At 48.1% G+C, this 19997-nt stretch overlaps 7 protein-coding genes across 7 annotated transcripts; 4 read left to right on the top strand and 3 right to left on the bottom strand.

Annotated features, from left to right (window-relative positions):
• Positions 1-5405: 5405 nt before the first annotated feature.
• Positions 5406-5960, bottom strand: BJ212DRAFT_1478493 (uncharacterized protein; the record flags this gene model as incomplete). Its single annotated transcript, XM_041339717.1, has 1 exon — positions 5406-5960. The coding sequence occupies one exon, from the start codon at positions 5958-5960 to the stop codon at positions 5406-5408; it is 555 nt and encodes a 184-aa protein (XP_041195645.1).
• A 1534-nt stretch (positions 5961-7494) lies between these two features.
• Positions 7495-9416, top strand: BJ212DRAFT_1024795 (uncharacterized protein). The gene is made up of 5 exons (XM_041328867.1): positions 7495-8212; positions 8265-8397; positions 8445-8846; positions 8896-9096; positions 9150-9416. Exons 1-5 carry the CDS (start codon positions 7644-7646, stop codon positions 9273-9275), a joined length of 1431 nt encoding a protein of 476 aa, XP_041195644.1. The 5' UTR covers positions 7495-7643; the 3' UTR covers positions 9276-9416.
• A 915-nt stretch (positions 9417-10331) lies between these two features.
• Positions 10332-10825, top strand: BJ212DRAFT_1445783 (ribosomal protein L11, RNA binding domain-containing protein; the record flags this gene model as incomplete). Its single annotated transcript, XM_041338154.1, has 2 exons — positions 10332-10367; positions 10418-10825. 2 exons carry the CDS (start codon positions 10332-10334, stop codon positions 10823-10825), a joined length of 444 nt encoding a protein of 147 aa, XP_041195643.1.
• Positions 10826-12062: 1237 nt separating this feature from the next.
• Positions 12063-12884, top strand: BJ212DRAFT_1266927 (uncharacterized protein; the record flags this gene model as incomplete). The annotated part of the gene is made up of 6 exons (XM_041330618.1): positions 12063-12158; positions 12214-12342; positions 12399-12446; positions 12496-12570; positions 12630-12749; positions 12810-12884. 6 exons carry the CDS (start codon positions 12063-12065, stop codon positions 12882-12884), a joined length of 543 nt encoding a protein of 180 aa, XP_041195642.1.
• Positions 12885-13220: 336 nt separating this feature from the next.
• Positions 13221-14379, bottom strand: BJ212DRAFT_1297785 (uncharacterized protein; the record flags this gene model as incomplete). The annotated part of the gene is made up of 5 exons (XM_041332629.1): positions 13221-13528; positions 13635-13759; positions 13826-13902; positions 13988-14164; positions 14221-14379. The coding sequence occupies 5 exons, from the start codon at positions 14377-14379 to the stop codon at positions 13221-13223; spliced, it is 846 nt and encodes a 281-aa protein (XP_041195641.1).
• A 600-nt stretch (positions 14380-14979) lies between these two features.
• On the bottom strand, positions 14980-16341 carry BJ212DRAFT_1266684 (glycosyl hydrolase catalytic core-domain-containing protein; the record flags this gene model as incomplete). The annotated part of the gene is made up of 7 exons (XM_041330592.1): positions 14980-15074; positions 15127-15235; positions 15287-15403; positions 15456-15630; positions 15683-15823; positions 15877-16165; positions 16218-16341. 7 exons carry the CDS (start codon positions 16339-16341, stop codon positions 14980-14982), a joined length of 1050 nt encoding a protein of 349 aa, XP_041195640.1.
• Positions 16342-16896: 555 nt separating this feature from the next.
• Positions 16897-19679, top strand: BJ212DRAFT_1445779 (uncharacterized protein; the record flags this gene model as incomplete). Its single annotated transcript, XM_041338153.1, has 10 exons — positions 16897-16986; positions 17047-17123; positions 17179-17527; positions 17576-18036; positions 18561-18689; positions 18748-18872; positions 18938-19143; positions 19201-19479; positions 19543-19596; positions 19617-19679. The coding sequence occupies 10 exons, from the start codon at positions 16897-16899 to the stop codon at positions 19677-19679; spliced, it is 1833 nt and encodes a 610-aa protein (XP_041195639.1).
• Between the last annotated feature and the right edge of the window lie 318 nt (positions 19680-19997).

Raw genomic sequence — 19997 nt, 5'->3', positions numbered from 1 at the left:
AGATGAGGTGAAGTCCAGATGTCTTGCTGGATGGAGTGTGCATAGGATACATGGGACAGGGGGGTATGGATCAGGCTAGCAGTGGAGATCCGATGGTCCGGAGCTCAGGGGTAAATCTGGAGTGTAGTCAATCCTGCTGAGGTGTGGAGCACACAGTGGAAGGGGATCTGAGAATGAGTTGGATATGAAGTGGGGTCCGGACATAGGCTTGGAAGGCGTGGGAATATGATGGAACATGGGTCCGGATTGTGGGATATGACATTTGGATGGCTAATGCTTTGGTGAGTAATTTGTAGTCTGTGTTCAGAAGGGTGATTGGGCAGTAGTTTTCTATTTCAGATTGATCTTTTTTATATATATAACGGGCACATCCATCCCACAGTGAAGGTGGATCCATCAGATACACCATTGGATTGGATGTCATTCAATACATGGGTGAGTACCTTAATTACATCAAAGCTCAGTTTTTCTTTCTTTGTCACTTCAATGTGTTTCTGATGTAGCATTTTCCATATGTCATATGGTATTCCATCTATTCCGGCTGCACTGCCAGATTTTGAGGTCGTAAGGGCTTCAAGAATGTGTTCCTCATGGAGCATTCCTTCCATGCATTCAGTTGGGACTTCAAGTTTTTGTTCCTTTGGGATTTCCACTAATGCATGTTTCCTTGCTGCTTCTTTGACATTTTCGGGTAGTAGTTCATTATCTGCTTTTTGAATTCTTTTGTAGTATGATTTTGCAATTTCTGCCATTTCTTCTGACTTCGTGGTGTATCTATCCGTGCTGAGAATGTTGAGTCGGTGGATTATGTCTCTAGGTGATTTTTGGCTATTCATTTTCGACCAGTATTTACTTATTGTTTCTCCATGTGTGGCCCATTTTGCTTGTGCTCTTAGTGAGGATTTCTTGAGACTTTTCTTTTGCAGGTGGCTTATTTCTTTTTCTATTAGTATTTCATTTAGTCTCATGTTTTCAGATACATCAATCTCAGCTGTGTTTGTCAGTTTGTGGAGGTCTTTTGTAAGGGAGCAGATTCTTTGGTTTATTTTGTGTAGGTGAGTTTTAGCTACGTCTTTTGCTATTTTGTTCATGTTTATTTTAAAGGAGAGCCAAACTGTTTGTGGGTTGATTCCTTTGGAGTGGGGTATTGGGGATTCTATGGTGTGTTGTGTTCTAATTCCTAAATCAATGATCTTTTGACGAGGTTGTCGTCTGATATTAGGCCAGCTGGCCATGTCCATTGTCCTTTGCCAATGTGGGGTACATCTGGGGGGGCAAATCTCACAGAGACCATTTGATGGTCGGTAGGTACTTGACATATTGTTGATTCCCAGTCAAGGAGACTATTCGTGTGGTCTTCTGATGAGTATATTCAATCTAGTCTGGATAGTGTCTGGTGATTGCTGCTGAATGTGAAGCATCTTCTGTTGGGGTGCATGATTCTCCACACATCTTGTATTTTCAGTGTGCCTCTTAGGTCTCTCAGGGTGTCAATTGCATCTTCATTGTCTCATCTAGCTGGTGCATGGTCAATTGGATCTTCGGTGAGATTAAAATCTCCCATCATGAAGTCTAATGTATTAATGTTCATGTTTGTCCATTCTTCCTTTATTTTTTCCCAGAAGGTCTTATGTTTGTTAACGTTGTTCAGTGTGTATATGTTTAATATCGTTATAATTTTGTTGTTGTGCCATTTAACAGAGAGTACTGCTGCCCGTCCTGGTATTATTATCTTTATCTGTGCATCAGAAGTGTTAATGATTTCTTTGTTTAGGACAAAAGCAATCCCTGCTGAACTTCCTGGGTGGGTTGGATCACTCAAGTTCAGAACTGTTAGTCAGCATGAGTATATATTTTCAATTTGTAGTTGATGATCCAGACAAAGGTGGGTTTCTTGAACACATAATATTCCTATCTTCTGGTCTCTCATCATTCTGTTAATAGCTGTCCATTTGGATACTGCATTAGGGCCGAGGTTGGATGAGGTACGTCCTTTTACATTTAAGGATGCTATCTTAATATTCGCCCTCGTTTTCTTGTTATCAGGGGTTCATTCAATTTCTGGGCTGTTTAGCATCATTTGGTTAATGGTATGAGGGTTTTCCTGTGAGGGGGTGTGGTTGTTGTTTGTGGTGGTGTTGGGGGTTTCAGTATCATTCTGTCTGGGTTGGGTATGTGCATTTTGGGTGTCAGGGTTCTGGTGGGGGGGTATTTGTGTTCCTTCTTCATCTGTTGTGGTTTGAGGTTAATTTGGCATTTGATCTTGTAGGCTGTTTTGGCTCTGGTGCATCTTGGTGGAGGCTCAGGGGTTTTGTCATGTGGGATGTGTTCCTATTTGAGGTATGTTGGTGTTGGTGTTGTTGTTGTTGTTGTGAGTTGCATGCAGTTGAGATGATGTTTGTTTGGCTAGGGTGGCTCTGGTTTCTGTTTCCAGGGGTTGGGTAGGGGATTGGTTCAAGGTTGCGGGGGTATGTGTGCATTGGTATGTCTGGGTGGGCCTTGATGTTTGTGTTTGGGTGTAAACATGTTCTTGGTAATGGTTATGCAGTGTGTATGTGTTGACTCTACTCAGTGTTTGAGACTGATTGGAGTTTTGCCCTGGTAGGGCATTTCCACTTTCAGAACCCCCAGGTCGGTCATCAGAGGGCCTCCCAGCAGTTTGAGGATGCCCTCCTCTGCAACCAGGGGGGCAGTAACCAAAACCATTTGAGGGACCAGGCTGGGGGGGGGGGTGTGGCAAGTGAGTTTGAAGTGATCTGTCATATCCCACAATCCGGACCCACGTTCCATCATATTCCCACGCCTTCCGAGCCTACATCCGGACCACACTTCATATCCAACTCATTCCCAGATCCCCTTCCACTGTGTGCTCCACACCTTAGCAGGATCAACTCCATTCCAGATTTACCCCTGAGCTCTGGACCATCGGATCTTCACTGTTAGCCTGATCCATACCCCCCTGTCCCATCCACCCTATACACACTCCATCCAGCAAGACATCCGGACTTCACCTCATCTCGGATTCCAGACTATATCCACCTTCTCGTATTCCGGTCCTGTATCCACCTTGTCTTCTGGATCCCCAGATCTCCAGACCTCCGGATATTAATGCTGGACCTATTCCCACCCTCTGTCCGAGATCCTGCACCTATCCCCATTTAGGCATCTCTACCTTTCCAGCTTTTGGTTACCTCTTCTTCTGTCTTGCTTATTGATCCTTGTATGAGTCTTCATCTCCGAGTTCATTTACTTATGTTCCATCTTACTTACTAATGTGTTTCCACATGCTTGTACATAGCCCTGCTCCTTTGCTTATTGGACTCCTCAGATATTGTCCAGTATATAACCCCTGTAGATACTCCTGTAGTTCCTCAGTTTGAATATCAACTTAGACTTGCCCAATCCTCTCTCGGACTTTGGTCCACCTAAGTCTGTCCTACCTATCAGGCCTAGGGATTGATTCCCTAGGCCAGAGCTCCGCCTTTCCGGCACTTACCCTCTTTCCAGACTTAGGTCCAACCCTTGTCTCTCCAACTCTACCTTAGGGTAGTCTACCTCTGTTTGTTTCTACATTGGACTTTGTCCGATGTAGCCCCTATTCCTTCTGGACCTCCAGACCTCCTGTCCCTCATACCTCCAGGCATCCTGTCCTTCGGATGTTCTGTCCTCCTAACCCTTGGACATCCTATCCTCCTGTCCTTCGGACATCCTGTCCTTCTGTCCTCCATCATCCTGTCCTCCTGTCCTCCTGTCCTCCTGTCCTCCTGTCCTCCTGTCCTCCTGTCCTCCTGTCCTCTGGACCTTTGGACCTCCTATCCTTCCATCCTGTTTCCTGTAGAAGTATTACCTTGCAGTGAGAACTCTCTGGAGCACTTCCTGTGTTCCTCCAGAACTCTCCCGCGCTCCTCCGGACGTTTCCCGCGCTCCTCCGGAAGTCCCCTAGCACTCTCCAGCAGAGTAGCCAGCCTCTGGAAGTCCTCCGGACTTCGTCGGACCATCATTGGACCTCATACGAAATGAAGGGCACATACTCGGGTAAGGGGCACAGTGTATGAGCTGAGGCCAAGCCCCTCTGAGTCAGTCTCTCTCCCCCTTGAGCAACATGGTTCTTAACATAATCGTTGTACTAGAGCTATCATACAATCATGTATGTAGCTTAGAGTTGACATATCCTGGCCAACTGTCAGTGAACTATGTTAGCATTTTGACAGATAACAATGCCCAGGACACTGTTAAGGGCTACTAATGAAAACTTAAGCCTCTCAGCATGGCTCATTCAAGCCTAAATAGATTTCTGTGGTCTGGTATGCACCATGCTTTTTGAGATGACACCTGCTTTCCTGTCCCACTTGCACAGTCAGTAAATTTGGGCAGGAGTCAATGAATTTGACGATATGTATCTCAGCAGACCATTTTCGCTATTTCAAGGACTCATGTGGTATTAAGTGCTGGGCTTGTACTGGAGTCATTGGGGCATTTTCACACTTTCTAGTTGATATTGGTATGGTAACAACAGGTTATATTCACAAAGGTGATTGATACAGTTGGTACAGGTATGTAGTGATATGTAGTGGTGGTAACAAGGCTGAGGGGGGCTGTGTAGGTAGTGCATGGGGGTCTGTACATTCATATATACTGGTGGTGGAATGGTATATGGTATATGGTATTGCTTAGGTGTTACAGCTTGGTCTGCCACCTCTGGGCCTCCCCGATTGACGAGATGAGTTAGTTGTGGTCCTAGTGCTCAGTTTGGGGCCATCCCAGAGTGGGACTTGTGGGAATGGGCATAGGCCATGGGGGTGCGTGAGTGAATATTTGGCAAGGGAACAGAGCTGCTGCAATTCCACAGCCATCAAGTCCTGTCAGATATTCTAGATGTTAAGGAAGCCTCATAAGTCTGTCCAAGTTTTTGCATCATTAGTGGGACTGGACGCGAAAATGTTGAATTGAGGTGCAGATAGACCTCCCATGATTTTGAAGTTGAGTAGTTCTACACGAATGGAGCAAATGAGGTCACATGTTGCTTTGTATACTAGCTCATCATCTGGAAACCTGCACATTGAGAAGGCGTCATCAATGTGGTGTTTATTCTCATCATGGGACCAGACATCCACGATGGTTTTCCTAATGATGTCTATATCCGATGTCATGAATCTGGAGAGGCAGAAGAGTAATTCTGGGGGGTTTGTGCAGCTGAAAGGGAGTGCTTCAAAGGTGATATCTGTAGATGACCATATGCATTGGTTGAGTATAAGGTTCTTCATCTCTTTGGGGATCTTGTGTACTAAGAATCCCACAGGGAAGTCTTTTGCTCCTCTACCGCCCTGTGGTTGGGGGGGAGAGACTCATATGGGAGGGGCTTCTTGATGTACAAAGTCAGTGATTACCACTATGCTTGCATGTAGTCATTCTGTGATAATTGTGGGTCTCTCTGCAACATCTTTTCCTGATTGGTTGAAGACTTGGACCATAAACTTAGGGTGGTCTACCTGGAACCAGGATAAAAGTACTTTGTTGTCTAGATGATCAAATATCTGGGCCAAGTGGGCCATATGCACTCTAGGGAAGCTGCCAATTGGCATAGGCATGAATTGTGGGAGATTGGTGTGGTAATTCACACCATTCTGGCTTAGGACTGATCTGTTCACTTCTGTGAGTGCAAGGTGTGCAAGGATAGTATCTTCCTCAGTGGTTTGTGTGTGTGTGGTGGGTGGGTTAGATGACATGTCCATGGGTTGGTCCACCATGGGGTTACTTGGTGCATGAATGGAGTTGTTCAGGTCACTCTGGGTTGCATTACTCATTGGGGAAGCAGTGGACATGGTCACTTTGAACTCTTGGGTGATGAGGAGGTTTGTTGAGGGGGTGGGCTTTATGATTTCATGAGGGGTGGGGGTGGGAGTGTTTGGGGGGGAGGTAGGGGAGGTGGGGTCAGGGGTAGGGTTCAAAGATTGGTCCATGTTCTTGTCTTCTGCTAATACATTTTGCGGAAAGTAACATGGTCCTGCACAGAGAGTCTGTGGGGGGGCACACAGAGTGCTTGGGTAGGGTCAGGTGGACTGAGAGATGACCTTGAGCGAGGTTGGCTCCTTGTCTTTCATCACTGGGTGGACGGGGGAGGTTGGTGTTTGTTAGGGGTTTTTATATCCAGGGTTTGAGCACAGATTCTTGCTGAGTTCTGTGTGTGTGTTCAGGGATGCTTTGTGGCCAGGATCATTTTGGTAAGATGGGAAGGTGCGGTGCATCATAATTTAGCCTGTGGGGGGAAGATGTTCTCATGAGGGACTGTTAGTGACAGTGAAAACATGGAGTGAGGTCAGTTGTAGGTCTTTTTACGTCAGGGCATAACTCATTTCTTCATGGAGGTCTTTTACATGATTTCAGTGTGGAGTGTCATGGTTTGTGGTGGGCTGTGTTTGGATGTTAGGTGTCATGCATTTTGGGTGGGTGAGTGTTGGTGATGTCCATTTTGTTTTTTATCTCATGTATTGTTGTCTATAAGGTCAGTGTGTTGGCATCATCCATGTCTGTTTTAAATTGGTTCTATTGGTTGTGGGAGGGGGGAGGGAAGGGCCAGTTGTATTACTGTGAGCATATAGTCGCTCAGCCTTGCCCACAAAATTTTGCGTGGGAAAACCGACCATTGGTGGTGGTACTGGTTCAAGGGCCCTCCCCCTGGGAATATTTTCAACCTAAGATGATTTGAGGATGAGTGGATAGACTTTGCATGTGTAATGTCCGGTATGTATATTTGTTTATCTTCGTCTTAATTTGGCCGAGTACTTTAAACATGAGCGGAATCAGTAACTAAAGAGCCAAAATATTTCAGCTCTCTCCCGCATGCAGGCCATATCTTCAAGTTTTACTTTCAAGAGATCAAGCTCTCCGATACAAGGACCTGTGAAACGCCATAAATCTGAAAGCGCTAATTCAGAGGGGTGTGTGCCCTACGCTCACCCCCTCCCGCTCACAGCGACCTACGGAGTGGAGGCAATAAAGTATGCTCCAGGCACTAGAGTCTCCGCTTTCAGCCATGAAGACTTTGAAACAATGGTACGTGAGAGGCAGCATCTCCTCTTGGCCCAGGACCGAAGGGTTGTTGGCTTGCCACTGGTCTTGTGAGTCCGCACTGATTAGACTCGTCCACGTCGGAGCGCTGACCTTGGGTTCATGCAAAGCGATGATGGAATCGTGATGCATTGGTATTTGTTCTTCAGACACAAGTAACTACTGAGTGACAGAGTTGTCAGGGTCTCGGATTCTCGTATCGAGGACAGTCATGGATCAAGACCGAGTCTGAGTTCGGAGCTGTCTGCTTCTCAAACATCACCTGGTAGTATTCCACCCTTGCCTAAATTGCAAACTTCAACATCTGGACCTGCCGACGCAGTGCGGCGTTACGCGAACCTGAGGTATGACGCACTTGCACAACTCGATGGGTTGCACAATGGCTTATCTATAATAGCCGTACCGCAGGATCTCCCGAAATCGAAATCGTCTCCTGCAAACTTGCTGGAGGCAATGAGGCGACGAAAAACGAGCACCCAGAAGAAAGTTCACATAAGTGTCATGCTCGGCTCAAGAGCGAGGCAATCGCACACGACAACATTTCCGACGATGAGCGCATTTCCTCATCCGGGGACATGACTAGTTTATCGAGGTCAAGAGCGGTTTCTTCGCGCCGAGACCAAGCAATGGCCGATTTGTGTGGAGACTGGTGGTCTAGTATGCGAAGCTCTTCCGTGGCTTCTAGCTCTGATGATGATAGATCCAATGAGCCTGCGGACGCCGGCGAGGTCACAGAGGCCTCGTCATCGAGAACTGAAGTCAGAACCCCTCTTACGCGAACAGTTGGTGTATTACGAGGACAGAGACCCACTAGTCAACGAAGCACCACAGCTGCACGCGGTAGTGTATCATCCCAACCTGGTGAACGAAATAATCATCACACTTCTGACATTACGACATCCATGGAGGGCATCCATGGAAACGCTGTTTCATTGCAATCGCGACGATCGCAACGGGCAAGTTCACTGTCGTCGGAATCGAGTGCAGATCAGGAAGTCGTTAGACTGCCGGCGCTTAAACGAGTGCCGCTGCCAAAGACTCCATATGGGCGCTCCAGGAGGTTGTTGATCCCGGCTTCCGACAATCTACCATTGGTTGCGATAAGTATGCGGGCAGACGCCCAGTTCATCAATCATCGGGATCAGTGAGTTTCGATGCCATCACCGCCTGTTCACCCCTTCACTTCAACTAATCAGATTTCGTCTCACTCTGAACTCTCTACCTAACCCGGGAGTCCAACAACATGTGGAAGATGCATGTGTCGTGGGTGACACTGTTGTTCTTGGCTTCAATAGCGGGTCAAGTCAAATTAGTTTCCTTCCGGTCACTGTGCGTATCTTGCATTTACGTGTTACGAGACATTCATGTTCCGCTAGACGAAAGCTCCTCGCAGAGTGAATTCGCAGCCTTTGCCGCATGTCAGTTCTCCTCGGATGTCAAGGTCTTCTGGGGAGGGCGTAAGGTGCCTTGCCGCAATGAATGCGGCAGCTGGTTCCGTTGAATTTTTTACAGGCGGTCATGACCGACGGATTTTTAAGTGGAGCGCCGATGCGCAATCTCTAGAAGAACCGACTGTCACCAAAATTAATATCTTCCTAGATTCTGGTGTCTCCGCGATGGCTTATCGTCACAACGACAACTCCCTCGTGTCCTCTGACACGAAGAAACTATATGTTACGGACCTTACCCGGTCGCACACGCCTAGACCAGCCCAGGTCTCCAACGATATCAACCAGATACATGTTCACCCCCAAATACCACACTTAACGCTGCTGGAGGTGAGACACTCCCTTAATTTGTAGAATTGGACTTTGATAGGCTTTGCAGGTCCGACATCTCGATCATCAGATGTCGATGTTTGACCGCAGGATGGGTGGCTTCGACAAAGCTCCATGTTGCACATTTGGATATCGCAATACTAACGCAAAATTTCAGCAATCTTACACGAAAGGCAGCATCCATCACACCTTTTTTGTGCGTGGTCATCAAGATGGCACTGTTGTCCTCTGGGACTTCCGTAACGTCAAGGTACACTCGTTTTTGCTATCGAACGGCAGTTTTTCTTACTCCGACAAACGAAGAATATTGTGACAAAGAGACAAAGCCAACTTACTAAGTCGGTTGTGCACACAGTGATTTCAGATGGCCACGTTGTGACTTTTGGTGACAGTGTGGTGACGTTTTTGAACGATTTTTTGCATAGTTAACCGTTCCTCCGTCCTCTTCGTCACCCTGAGGCGCAATCTCGTAGATACCTCACAGAAATCAGCCTGGCAAACTACGCATGTTTATTCTATTACCAATGTTTCTGCCAACCGTTTACAGTTTAGATCTTAAATCTGCGAATAGGACGGAGGTGATCAACACTTTGCATGTGATGAACCTCGAGAAACGATACATCGAATGGAACAAACCTAACTTGAAATGTAGTAATGGAAGGTTTTGTTGCATACGATCGTTTGGCGCTAACTTCTGACACGCCACCGCCGTCAGAGCATAGAGACGGGAACGTAGCCGTGCTCAGGCCCACTTCGCCAATGGTCCATCCGTGCGTGAATTTGTGCATGCGTTTGCCTTCTGACCCAGAACATGAATGGGGTTAGTAATACATCGCTTCCGCTTGATCCGAGTGATAATAACTGTATTCGCCCACTGAAGGAGCATGAAGATGACCAAAGCAGCGGGACGGAGACCGCATGTGGACAACCGATGATCCAGCAGTATGTTTGCGAGCTCTTTCCGCACAAAAAAAGCATTGATCGGCTCGAGAATGAGGGAACCTAGTATAGAAGAATTAAGTCATAGAAGAACGTTAACCTCACCATTGCCTGCAAGGAGGCTGTAGCGACAGCTGGAGAGTATATTCATTTGCCGAGGGTTGATGCGAGGATTCCAACATTAGATGATGTACGTCTCCAAAATGGTGGTAGATTGCTCCCTTGGCCAGGTATTAATCTTAGATGCACTGGAAGTTGGCAGACACACATGACGACCTCCTAGGTCAGAAGACATGTAGTACGTCGAAAGAAGGACACCGCATCTAAAATCGTCAGATATTCTTTGAGCTTCCAGAAGACTTAGGGTCATGGGGATCCATGAGTAGATTACCGAATGACCGTGCGTGCGTCGACTTGTGAGTTCAGAAAACGATGACCTAGCTGTAGATAAGTAACGCGTGGCAACATGCAGCTGTGCTTGTGACTGTTTGGGTCAAACGACCAAATTCGGAAAATATCTAATTCTTCTCTCCTTCCAACGCGTCAATGTCCAAGGCTCTGAAGGCGAAAGATCAGCTGGTGGCAAGTACTTCTCTGCAACGTTTCTCGCTTGAGTAATAAAACTATTCTAGCGCATTCTGGTTCCTGCGGGAAAGGCTGCACCTACACCACCCGTCGGCCCAGCGCTTGGTGCGCGTGGTGTAAAATCTATGGATTTCTGCAAGGAGTTCAATGCGCGAACTGCGCATATTGAACCTGGGGTTCCAACACCCACTTTAATCACCGTCGAGCCTGACCGCACTTTTTCGTTTATCACCAAAACACCACCAACGACCTACCTCTTGAAAAAAACTGCGGGGATAGAAAAGGGAACAGGTCGACCTGGTCATGAAGTCACCGGAACAATTAGTCTCAAACACGCGTATGAAGTCGCAAAAATTAAAGCCAAGGATGCGCATCTCAAGCACTTAAAGCTCGAGTCAATTGCAAGCACCGTTATTGGCACAGCAAGAAGTTTGGGTTTACAGGTTGTGCCGTGACCTTTTGTCACAGATATTCGCAGGAAAGGTACGCAACTGGTGGTATCGCATTATTCTCCTGATGGGCTTACGATCGAGATTCGACTCGTGCGTGCCGCACCTTATCAATCTGAATCAAGACATGCGATCCCTCATTGAGACCTCAGAACACGGGGTCGCCACCGCATCCCCCAGTCGATATGTGTATGATAGGCCATGATCGGACGTACTCCAAAGTTAAAGGACTGGATGCTCACTAATCTACATCGTGTAATGAAGAGATGAAATGGGAAGTGCCTGATGCAACGAGGAGCAACTTGAGCAAGGTTGAGTTCATTCACCTTAAATTACGCTTCTCTCTCTTCATTTGAACAAGGACTCCGGTCTTCGTAAACCGAGGTTGTCTTCTAGCGAGCGCTCCATTAACTCCAGGCCAGGTTGCCTAATTCAGAATTCATGAAACTTTATTTGAACTTCCTCCACCCCCTCCATCTTCAGGCATAGGCGGTATTTTTGCCGCAGCGTTTAGCAGAGGTCATGGGCTTATCACTAGTACCTTTGTCCTGCTTATGGGATTTCCCGCCACGCTGTTGACACGCCTCGGTCAGGTTTAACCGCATCTATCCCGCATTCATAGGACACGTTCTCAGGTCTAGTTCCACCGCCAATGTCATGTATCCGACCTGCCATTTGGAGAGGCTTCCTTACCGCGTGTAGACTGGTGAAGATCTCCTCGTCCTATTATTTCTTTCTTTGATTAGTGCGTTCTATGAGTATTCTCGGCAACCTTCTCATGCCAGACTGCTTGCTGATCCTTCGGTGACTTAGTGTATAAACGAGCTTTTTGCTCTTGTGAGATAGAAGGTCGAATGTGTCATACCGGGTGACCTCTCGACGCTAATCTACTTGTCTCAGAGGAATCAGCGCTTGTGTGTTGAACGCGTGTTGTTCCTCGATCATGTCGGCCTCGACCTGAGTTGCTGCATCGGACCATTGCTCCACAGACAAGTCTCCAGACCACATAACGACACCACGCTTCCTCGTCTACACGTTTGTTGTGTCCTCATCTTTATCTGTCACAAGTCCACGTTGTCGATGAATATTCGCGATCAGGTGAAAAATAAGAGGGGTATGCGGATGTTATCAAGCTATTCCACAATATAAAAGACCGGGTTTTCAGCGTCGGACTCCCCAACACTTGGCAAAAACCAACACCTACTCTCGCACACTTCGACAGCCCTCTTCCTTTGTTTACGCTATGGCAGCACCATCAAACGAAGTACTTTCGTGGACCAGCCAGGATCCGCGAGAGAGCCAACTCTTTAACGCCTGGGGTGTTGTCTATCGTTTTGCGGTATGCAGCTCCGCAACGCTCATAGGTCAAAATGGACCCTGATCGACACCCTTAGACTGTAGTAGCCCCTAGTGGGCAGAGTACTACTACCCTCTGGCGAGCGGTACGGGCTAACAAGGAAGACCGCGTCGCAAAATTGGAATGGGCATCGAATGGCGGCCTCGGCCGTGCAGTGATCGGCAAGGTACAATAAAACTCATGGCGTCCTTGGATCCCATTGTTCTGACCGCGTTCCCTCAGAATACAGTTCCGATGTCCGACTTGGTTCGCCCGGATCCACGCTACCCGGTCAGTTGCATCAAATGTTTGATTGCGATATCGCTTACACTATCCATAGGGTGCACGCATATTCAACGCACCCGATGGTCTAACATACCGCTGGCGGCAGACCCCCGGTTCCGCTGATGTCGTAGTGAGTACTTACATCTTGTCCTCCGGAAGCAAACTTAAAGCTGGTTATTGCTTCCGCAGCTGGAAGATTCCGCTGGAAATATCGTTGCAGTCTTCCGGCCTACACGACCAACGCGTTATCAAATTGGGGATGTCTATGGTGAGCTCCACTTTCTGCGAAATGCCGGGGCAGCTACTATCGTGAGTACTTGTTGCCCTACTCGCTACGCGAGGGTTCAATTTTATTTTTCCCCATTTCAGATGCATCCCCCAATCATGGACACGGTCACCGTGACCGCCATGTTATACCGATTTTGCCAGGCATTTGGTCTTTGATGTCATTTTTAACGCATGTTAGCAATCTTATTCACACTGTAAATTGGCCCATATTCCCTTTGTACGTATCATTGTCGAACTCTTCCATACATGTAATGCTATCCATTTCATACGAGAAAATTTGCATCCGAACGAGCCGGGGGCGCAGTATCAACAGCGACATTGGCATCTTTCGATGATCGATAACACGCGTTTCTGGTACTCACGTGTAAGTGCACGATGCAAGCATACCTCATTGTGCTACCAATCGCCCACAATCACTGCGCTAAGGCGCCATAATCAAACCGTCATTTGATTTCATGCAATCTGAGTCCAAATGACGCCTACGTATCGTATCTACAATTTCCCCTTTGCCAGGGACGCCTCTTCTGATGTTACGGCGTCGACAATCTCATCTATCGTACGTACAACCCATTCGGTGCCTTCGTCGCTTGATAGATACTTGTCTTCGTCGTTCAAGTTCTCTTCATTGCGGGCTTTGAGAAGACCGAAAACGTGGCTGATTAGCTGAGGTCCGACTCTGCTCTCGGCACGGAGAGTAGCGATGCCGACTACTGATCCAAGAGCACGGGTGAGGTTTCCTTGCTCCAAGTCCCCTCGCGGTAAGGGGGCCAAGACTGTACCGTAGGCCTGAATGATAAACTCTGTGAAAGTGAATCAGACTCGCATGTAATATGTGTAGCAAAAATAGAACTCAAGGCGCTATTACACCGAGGTTGATACATGGGGTAAATAAAATCAAGAACGCACTGATGAAATCAGGATGAAGGTCCCCTAACTTATTATACAGCTTTACCGCATGAGGCTGGTAGATCGAATTCCACAGCGCTTGGCCCCTTGCGACGGTCGCTTCGATGGTCTGCGGAGTTGCTTCCCTGAAGAAAATTTGCAAAAAAAAGATATAACGTTGGGACAATGCCTCGTGTTCAGACACTACGTACCTGATGGAGTTTTTCCGTAACGCGGCGTAGACGTCTTCTTCGAGCGCGTCCTTTAGCCCCGTCAAGGAGAGAATCGTCTGAAATTACGTTGAGTCACCTGACCTCGGCGGCGCAAGTATCCGAGGGTCATCAAGCTTCTGAATCTCATGCAAGTGCACTCACCCGAGGTACGCCAACGAAGATGACGCTCTTTAGTGCAGCTTCCCGCATGAGGGCAGCTTTGTACACGACCTCCGCAAGGCTTTTTCGCGATTCAAGCAAGTTTGGATCACTCCTGGTAACGAACCGATACAAGTGGCCAAGAGAAGACGGTCTGTTGGTAGTAAGGAGTGTGCATGTCTGTTATCTCCGCTTGAATGGGGCTAGAAGAGCAATTTCGCAAGGGGCATACGTACCGAGAGGACGAGCCATCCGTTTTCAGCGTTTCGGTGTTTTGCCTCGTTCAGGGTACGGTTGAACACGCTATGAAGTTTTCCAAGGGAAGGACTTGGCCAAGCTTCTGGGTTACGGAGCGCCAAAAGGTGCTTAACTGCAGGCGGTAAATGTTTGACCATGTCGTATACTCTTCTACGGTCGCGTTGTTCGGGCAAGAGGACTATATACGCGACGTCGGACTTACAAGTCCGACCTGCTGACCCTTTTACGGTGCCCCGTATACGGGATCCCGTCGCTGGAAACACGTGTACGCTCACCGCGTTCACTCACTGAGAGTGAAACTCGAAATTGATCGCTGTTTCCTTTTGCAGAACAGTCTAAATTGATCGTGACCGTAGTGCTCCGGAGATGTACATAGCAACCAGCTAGAGTTAACATTGGTACTCCTACATGTGCAGCCAAGCTCATTGAAGAACGTCACTGAGGCTCGCTCAGTAATTTGCACGTACAAAAAAACAGTATATCTAATTGCGGAAATAAAGTCTGCATTTGTTCAACAAATGCACGACCTGTTCAGTCGATTGCGTCGCACGGCGACATACGAAACCAGTACACTACAACGAGCTTGCAACCAGACCAGGGTAACAGTGAGATAAACGATAAGTAGAATGAAGCGAATCCGAGTGGCACATGAGATGAGGGTATCAAAATCGGGAATATAGGGCTACAAGCCCGAACCCCGCGGGCTATGTATTAGTCATGATCAGGACTAAAATACCTTAGCCAAAGTAGTCGTAGGCAAGAGAAGTGGGGGTGTCATCGCTGGAAAGGAGAGAATTGGCGGTGTTGACACCTTGAAGGTCACTCATAACGCCTGGCGTGCGAGAAATCAGCAAATGCAGCACGGAAATGAAGATCAGTCGTACCGAAGGGGAAGGCAACTTCAAACCAGGAAGTGCTGTCAACAAAGTTGGCGACGGTGCTAGCAAAAGCATAAACTTCATCCTGGGTGGCCTGTGCACCGCCGCTAAAGCTCTTCAAGGATGTCAACTAACGAGACTTGATGTAATGGTGTAGACTAATTACCTGGTCAGCAAACTCGGTAACCCAGATGGGCAACTTGTAGGTGTTGTACAGCTGAGTGGCATAAGAAATGAAATCTTGAGCGTCAGTCCCGTAGAAGTGGAAGGCAACGGCATCAACCTAATTGCAAAAAATCAGGAGGCGTATAAAATTATGATGGATTTAGACCAACGTGGCAACCGGAGCATTCTTGGAAGAAACTGGCCATCCAGTCGAGACCGGTCTGATCATTGGTGCAAGCAGGGGAGACGAGGTAGTAGCCTTCATCTTTCAACGGGTTGATATATTGCTGCCAGAGCGCAACACCATCCGAGGGGCTCATGTTGGACTGGCTGGGTTCGTTGGGCCTGGAAAATCAGGACCATCAAAATGAGTTAAATATAGGTCTGTAGGACACACTCATTCATGCCGAGAACGTAGTTGGCATAACCAGCGACAACCAAGCTTTGAAAGTCGGAAACCTGATCATAACCCCACAACATGGGAATACCTTTGAGGCCGTAGAGGTCGGTGGGCAAGTAAGGGCTCCAAGTGTAGAGGCTATATTATTTACGATTAGACAAAATGATGAAAGAAAATTTTCAAGTGCGTACTAGCCAACATTGGGACGGGCGGCGAAGGTGGATAGGTAGTCAGCATCGCCGTTAGGCCAGGCCAAACCCCACTTCTTGCCACTTGAACTGCTAGTGGGGGCAGGGGTGGGAGTTGGAGTTGGAGTGGGGGTAGGGGTGGTGGGGGTCAGGGAAACGTAGGTAGAAGAACTTGAGCTCGAGGATGCCGAGTTGTAAGGAGAAGTGGCTGCAGACTGACGAAGACCAAGACGGAGTGGGAGTGGGAGTGCTTGCCGTAGTGGTGGTACCATTTGTTGGCTTAGGCTTGCAGCTACCAGAGGAAGTGTCACGCTTCTTTGCTATTGCTACGGCCTCATGACCACGAGCATAACGAGCGACATGAGAACGATCTGTAGCCAGGGCATTGACAGACGTAGGACCAGATTCGAGTGCAAGAAGAGCAACTGAAGCCAGGACAAGGATATTGAATAATTTGAGAGCAGCCATTTTTTCTAGTCGTTGTTGGGGACACAGACTGGGGGAATCGTCTTTAAGACGGATAGTTTATATATAAAGGTATGGTCACGGAAATTGAGAGAGAGTGGTCTAAAATGAGTGAGGTAGAGCCGTAAGCTCGACGTGTTGAATGAATGAACAATGGACGGCGAAGAAACGGAAAAAAAGATCACACATTTTATCGATTGAATTATGTAAGCAATCGCACGGCGACCTTCAATTGCCATGACATTCATCACCGTCGTAGTATTAGCTCGTCGTGTTCAACGACGAGGTCGATCATAGTATATGGGTAGACTATCGTAATACGTTAGACACTAGTAAGATATTATGTATATTGAACCGAACAGCACCTCGAGGCTAAAACATGAGGTTGGCGCCAAGTTATAATCATTTGTGAAACGTGTTTGTAATGATTTAAAAAGGGCAGCGTCTAAAATCGCTCAAACGGTTTCTTTTTCTTCAACTGTCAACTTTTGAAACCGGTTCATCATATAGTTCATCACTGCGCTCACCCTTCATCCCAATCGTCCAATCCCTCAAAAAATGTCCGACGCCCAAGCCGCCCAGGTTACAGAGAATGGCGTGCCTCCGGCTGCGCAAGAGTATGTCATCGAAGAAGCTCCCCCATTCAAAGTATCTATATCCTTTTCTATTTCTTCTCAAAAATCCTCACATTCCTATAATAACTCATAGGTCTTCGCTGGCAATCTTGCGTACTCTACAACGGATGAAGGGCTCAAGACTTTCTTTGCCCCCGTACAGAGCGACATGTAAGTTCCTGCACAGCTTTTAATCCCTCAAATCTAACTTCTTTTCGCTTTACAGTATCACAGCTCAGGTCATCTTGCGGGGTCCCAGATCAGCAGGTTATGGCTTTGTCGCAATGTCCAGCGCAGAGGCTGCTCAAAGAGCTGTTGACCTCCTCAATCTAGGAGAGCTCGATGGCCGCAAGGTAATCGTCGAGATTGCCAAGCCAGCCGACCAAAAGGACAAAGAAAAGAAGGAGAAGAGGGCCAAGAGGAGACCCAACAGGCGCGGTGCCAAGGCCGTTCCTGGTGAAGTCACCGACGCTGAGGCAAATGGCGAAGTCAAGGCGGAGGATGCCGCTACCTCTACTGCTGCTTTGGGCACTGACGAAGCAGCTAAGCCCAAGAGAAAAAAGAAAAAGAACAACGTATGTAATTGACACGCAGTGATTTATCAAAATTCATTTCGCTTGTAGCGCAAGTCCAGGCGTAGGGCTGCTCCTCTGGAAGGTGAATTCTTACACGAGGAGGCTGCCCCTGCTGCAGAAGATGCTCCTGACGTTGCCGTACCTGCACCCAGGAAACCTCGCGTCAGGAGGCCCAGGGCTCCTCGCCCACCCCGCGCTGCCGGTGAGGACCCCATTGGCGAGCCCTCCAAGACTACCCTGTTCGTCGCCAACCTTGGCTTCAGCGTAGACGATGACACCCTCTCTGCGCTCTTTACTGAAGCTGGTGTCAATGTCGTTTCTGCTCGCGTGGTTCGTCGCCGGTGGGGAACACCCAGGAGGAGCAAAGGTTACGGCTTTGTCGATGTCGGCACTGAGGAGGAACAGGCGAAAGCGATTGAGGCTGTTCAAGGCAAGGAAGTTGGCGGCCGTGCAATCGCTGTCAAGATCGCTGTCAACTCTGCCCGCTATGAATTGGCAGACGAAGCCGAGTACGCCGCCTGATCATCATACATATACGTGACTCCGGTCCCATATCCCGTTGACTTTACCTTAACTTAACGCATGTTCAATTTCCGGTGCAAGTTCATCGTGACTTCGTGTTGTTCATCTCGCTTGCGCTATGGTTTTTCGCGTATGTTTACCAGTCAAGTCGTGCTTTAATTCTGGCGATTTGGTGTCCTTCTTTCATCGAACTTTGTAGAATCGCTTGCAGCTGCAGTCAATTTTTGCGATGTCTACTAAGATTACGGAAGTTTTTCCATGGCTATTGCATTGATGCCAATGATCCCCATATGCTCAAAATGGACGTGTGCGTAAGTAATTGTGGCATATTTGTCAACCCTGACCAAGGAAGTTAATCCATGGCCGATGAGGATGATTACCTCTTGGACAAGTTTCTTGTGCAGGTTGCAGCCGAATCTGCGCCGAAAACGTATGCTCAGAGACGCCAAGAGGCGCTGAAGCAGTCTCGAGTCAAGAATGAGCAGAACCGAATGAAGAGTCGGCGGCAGAGGGAGCAAGAGTCCAGGGAAGAGGGGCTTAGCAAGAGCCTGTTTGAGCACGCACAGGAGGAAGAGAAGGCCGTAGGTGGAAGCAAGGCACTGGGCATCATGATGAAAATGGGGTTCAAGGTTGGGCAATCGTTGGGAAAGACCGAGGATAGCCCTCCAAAGACCGCAGTTCCCTTACCCTGGTCCTAGTCTGTCCGAGGACGAGTCTGAGCAGGGTACGTCCAGGGCTCAGTCGGAGTCTGCGGATCTTGGAGAGGATTTGAAAGGAAATTTTCGACACAAGGTTGAACCATTGCCCCTCAATGAATGGCGAGGCAAGTCCGCACCGAAACCCTGCATATGGAAGGAAAATAACTGACTTGATAGCTTATCATTGCAGGGAAGCAAGGTATTGGTCTAGGGAAGCGCGCTCGGTCACCCAGTGCCGCAGATCGCCTCGCAAAAATGGCGAAGATGGCGGAAGCGGCCAATCACGAGAGCTTCCGAGACCGTGCCCGCCGCGAATACGAAGAACGGCGAGCAGAAGGACGCCTTTCCTCTGCACGACAGACATGTCTCACACTGGACGAGAAGGCGGACATTACAGTGCGTTTCATTCAGATAAGCATGCGGGGATACTAAATTTACTGCTCTGCGCGATAGTTCAACGTCCTCTGTTTGGATCCTAGCAACCCTGATTCTATCCCGAAGGGTCTTATGGATGTGCTATCAACCCATACACTGCATGTATCCCCGTTGCGCTCCGCCTCAGGGGACGCCTCCCATGCGGCACGCCTACGCGCTCAAATGGCAGCCGATGCCCTGTTACCGGTTACTTTATTGGATGAAGATGAAGATGCCGACGACAGCGAAACACCCACAACAGTGGAACAATTCCCGCAAGAAGTCATCGAGGAAGCGGTTTACTTCTTACGGCTGGGTGTGAGTAGACTTTTAATGGAATCCTTATACTTTGACGTGTGCCTGATTCTAAATATTTTGCAGCCGCGGGACCGCTTAAAGCTCCTTCTTGAATATCTCCGGGAGAATACTCATACTGTTTCTGGTGCGGGACGCAGTATGACGATGCTATTGACTTGGAACGGAATTGCCCTGGGCCTGAAGAAGATGATCACGACTAGATATCTAGTGCGGGGAAGGTTATTCCCTCCATAGCCAACGTCAATCATATGATTCATCTAAACCTACACATTTCCCTACGAAGATCAAAATGCACTAGTCAAGAGTCCGAAAGTTTCACAAGCAAAGAGCGAAGTTATGACAACTATGAGAAGGAAACGAGTGAACTGAGATGAGATGCAAAGGAAAGCTGTGTATGCGTGTATGTGAGAATTAAAAGGTCCATAAGTCCTCCCTTGGGATACGCGGCAACTACATCGTACACAAGCTGTACCATCATCAGACCGCGGAATAGAAGTGGAGATGTCCATTGATTGATC

Source organism: Suillus subaureus, assembly GCF_016647635.1.
Source record: "Suillus subaureus strain MN1 chromosome Unknown BJ212scaffold_8, whole genome shotgun sequence".
In the NCBI taxonomy this organism is placed as follows: Eukaryota; Fungi; Basidiomycota; class Agaricomycetes; order Boletales; family Suillaceae; genus Suillus; species Suillus subaureus.
The sequence above is the reverse complement of the archived record's forward strand: the minus strand, read 5'-3'. Positions and strand labels throughout refer to the sequence as shown.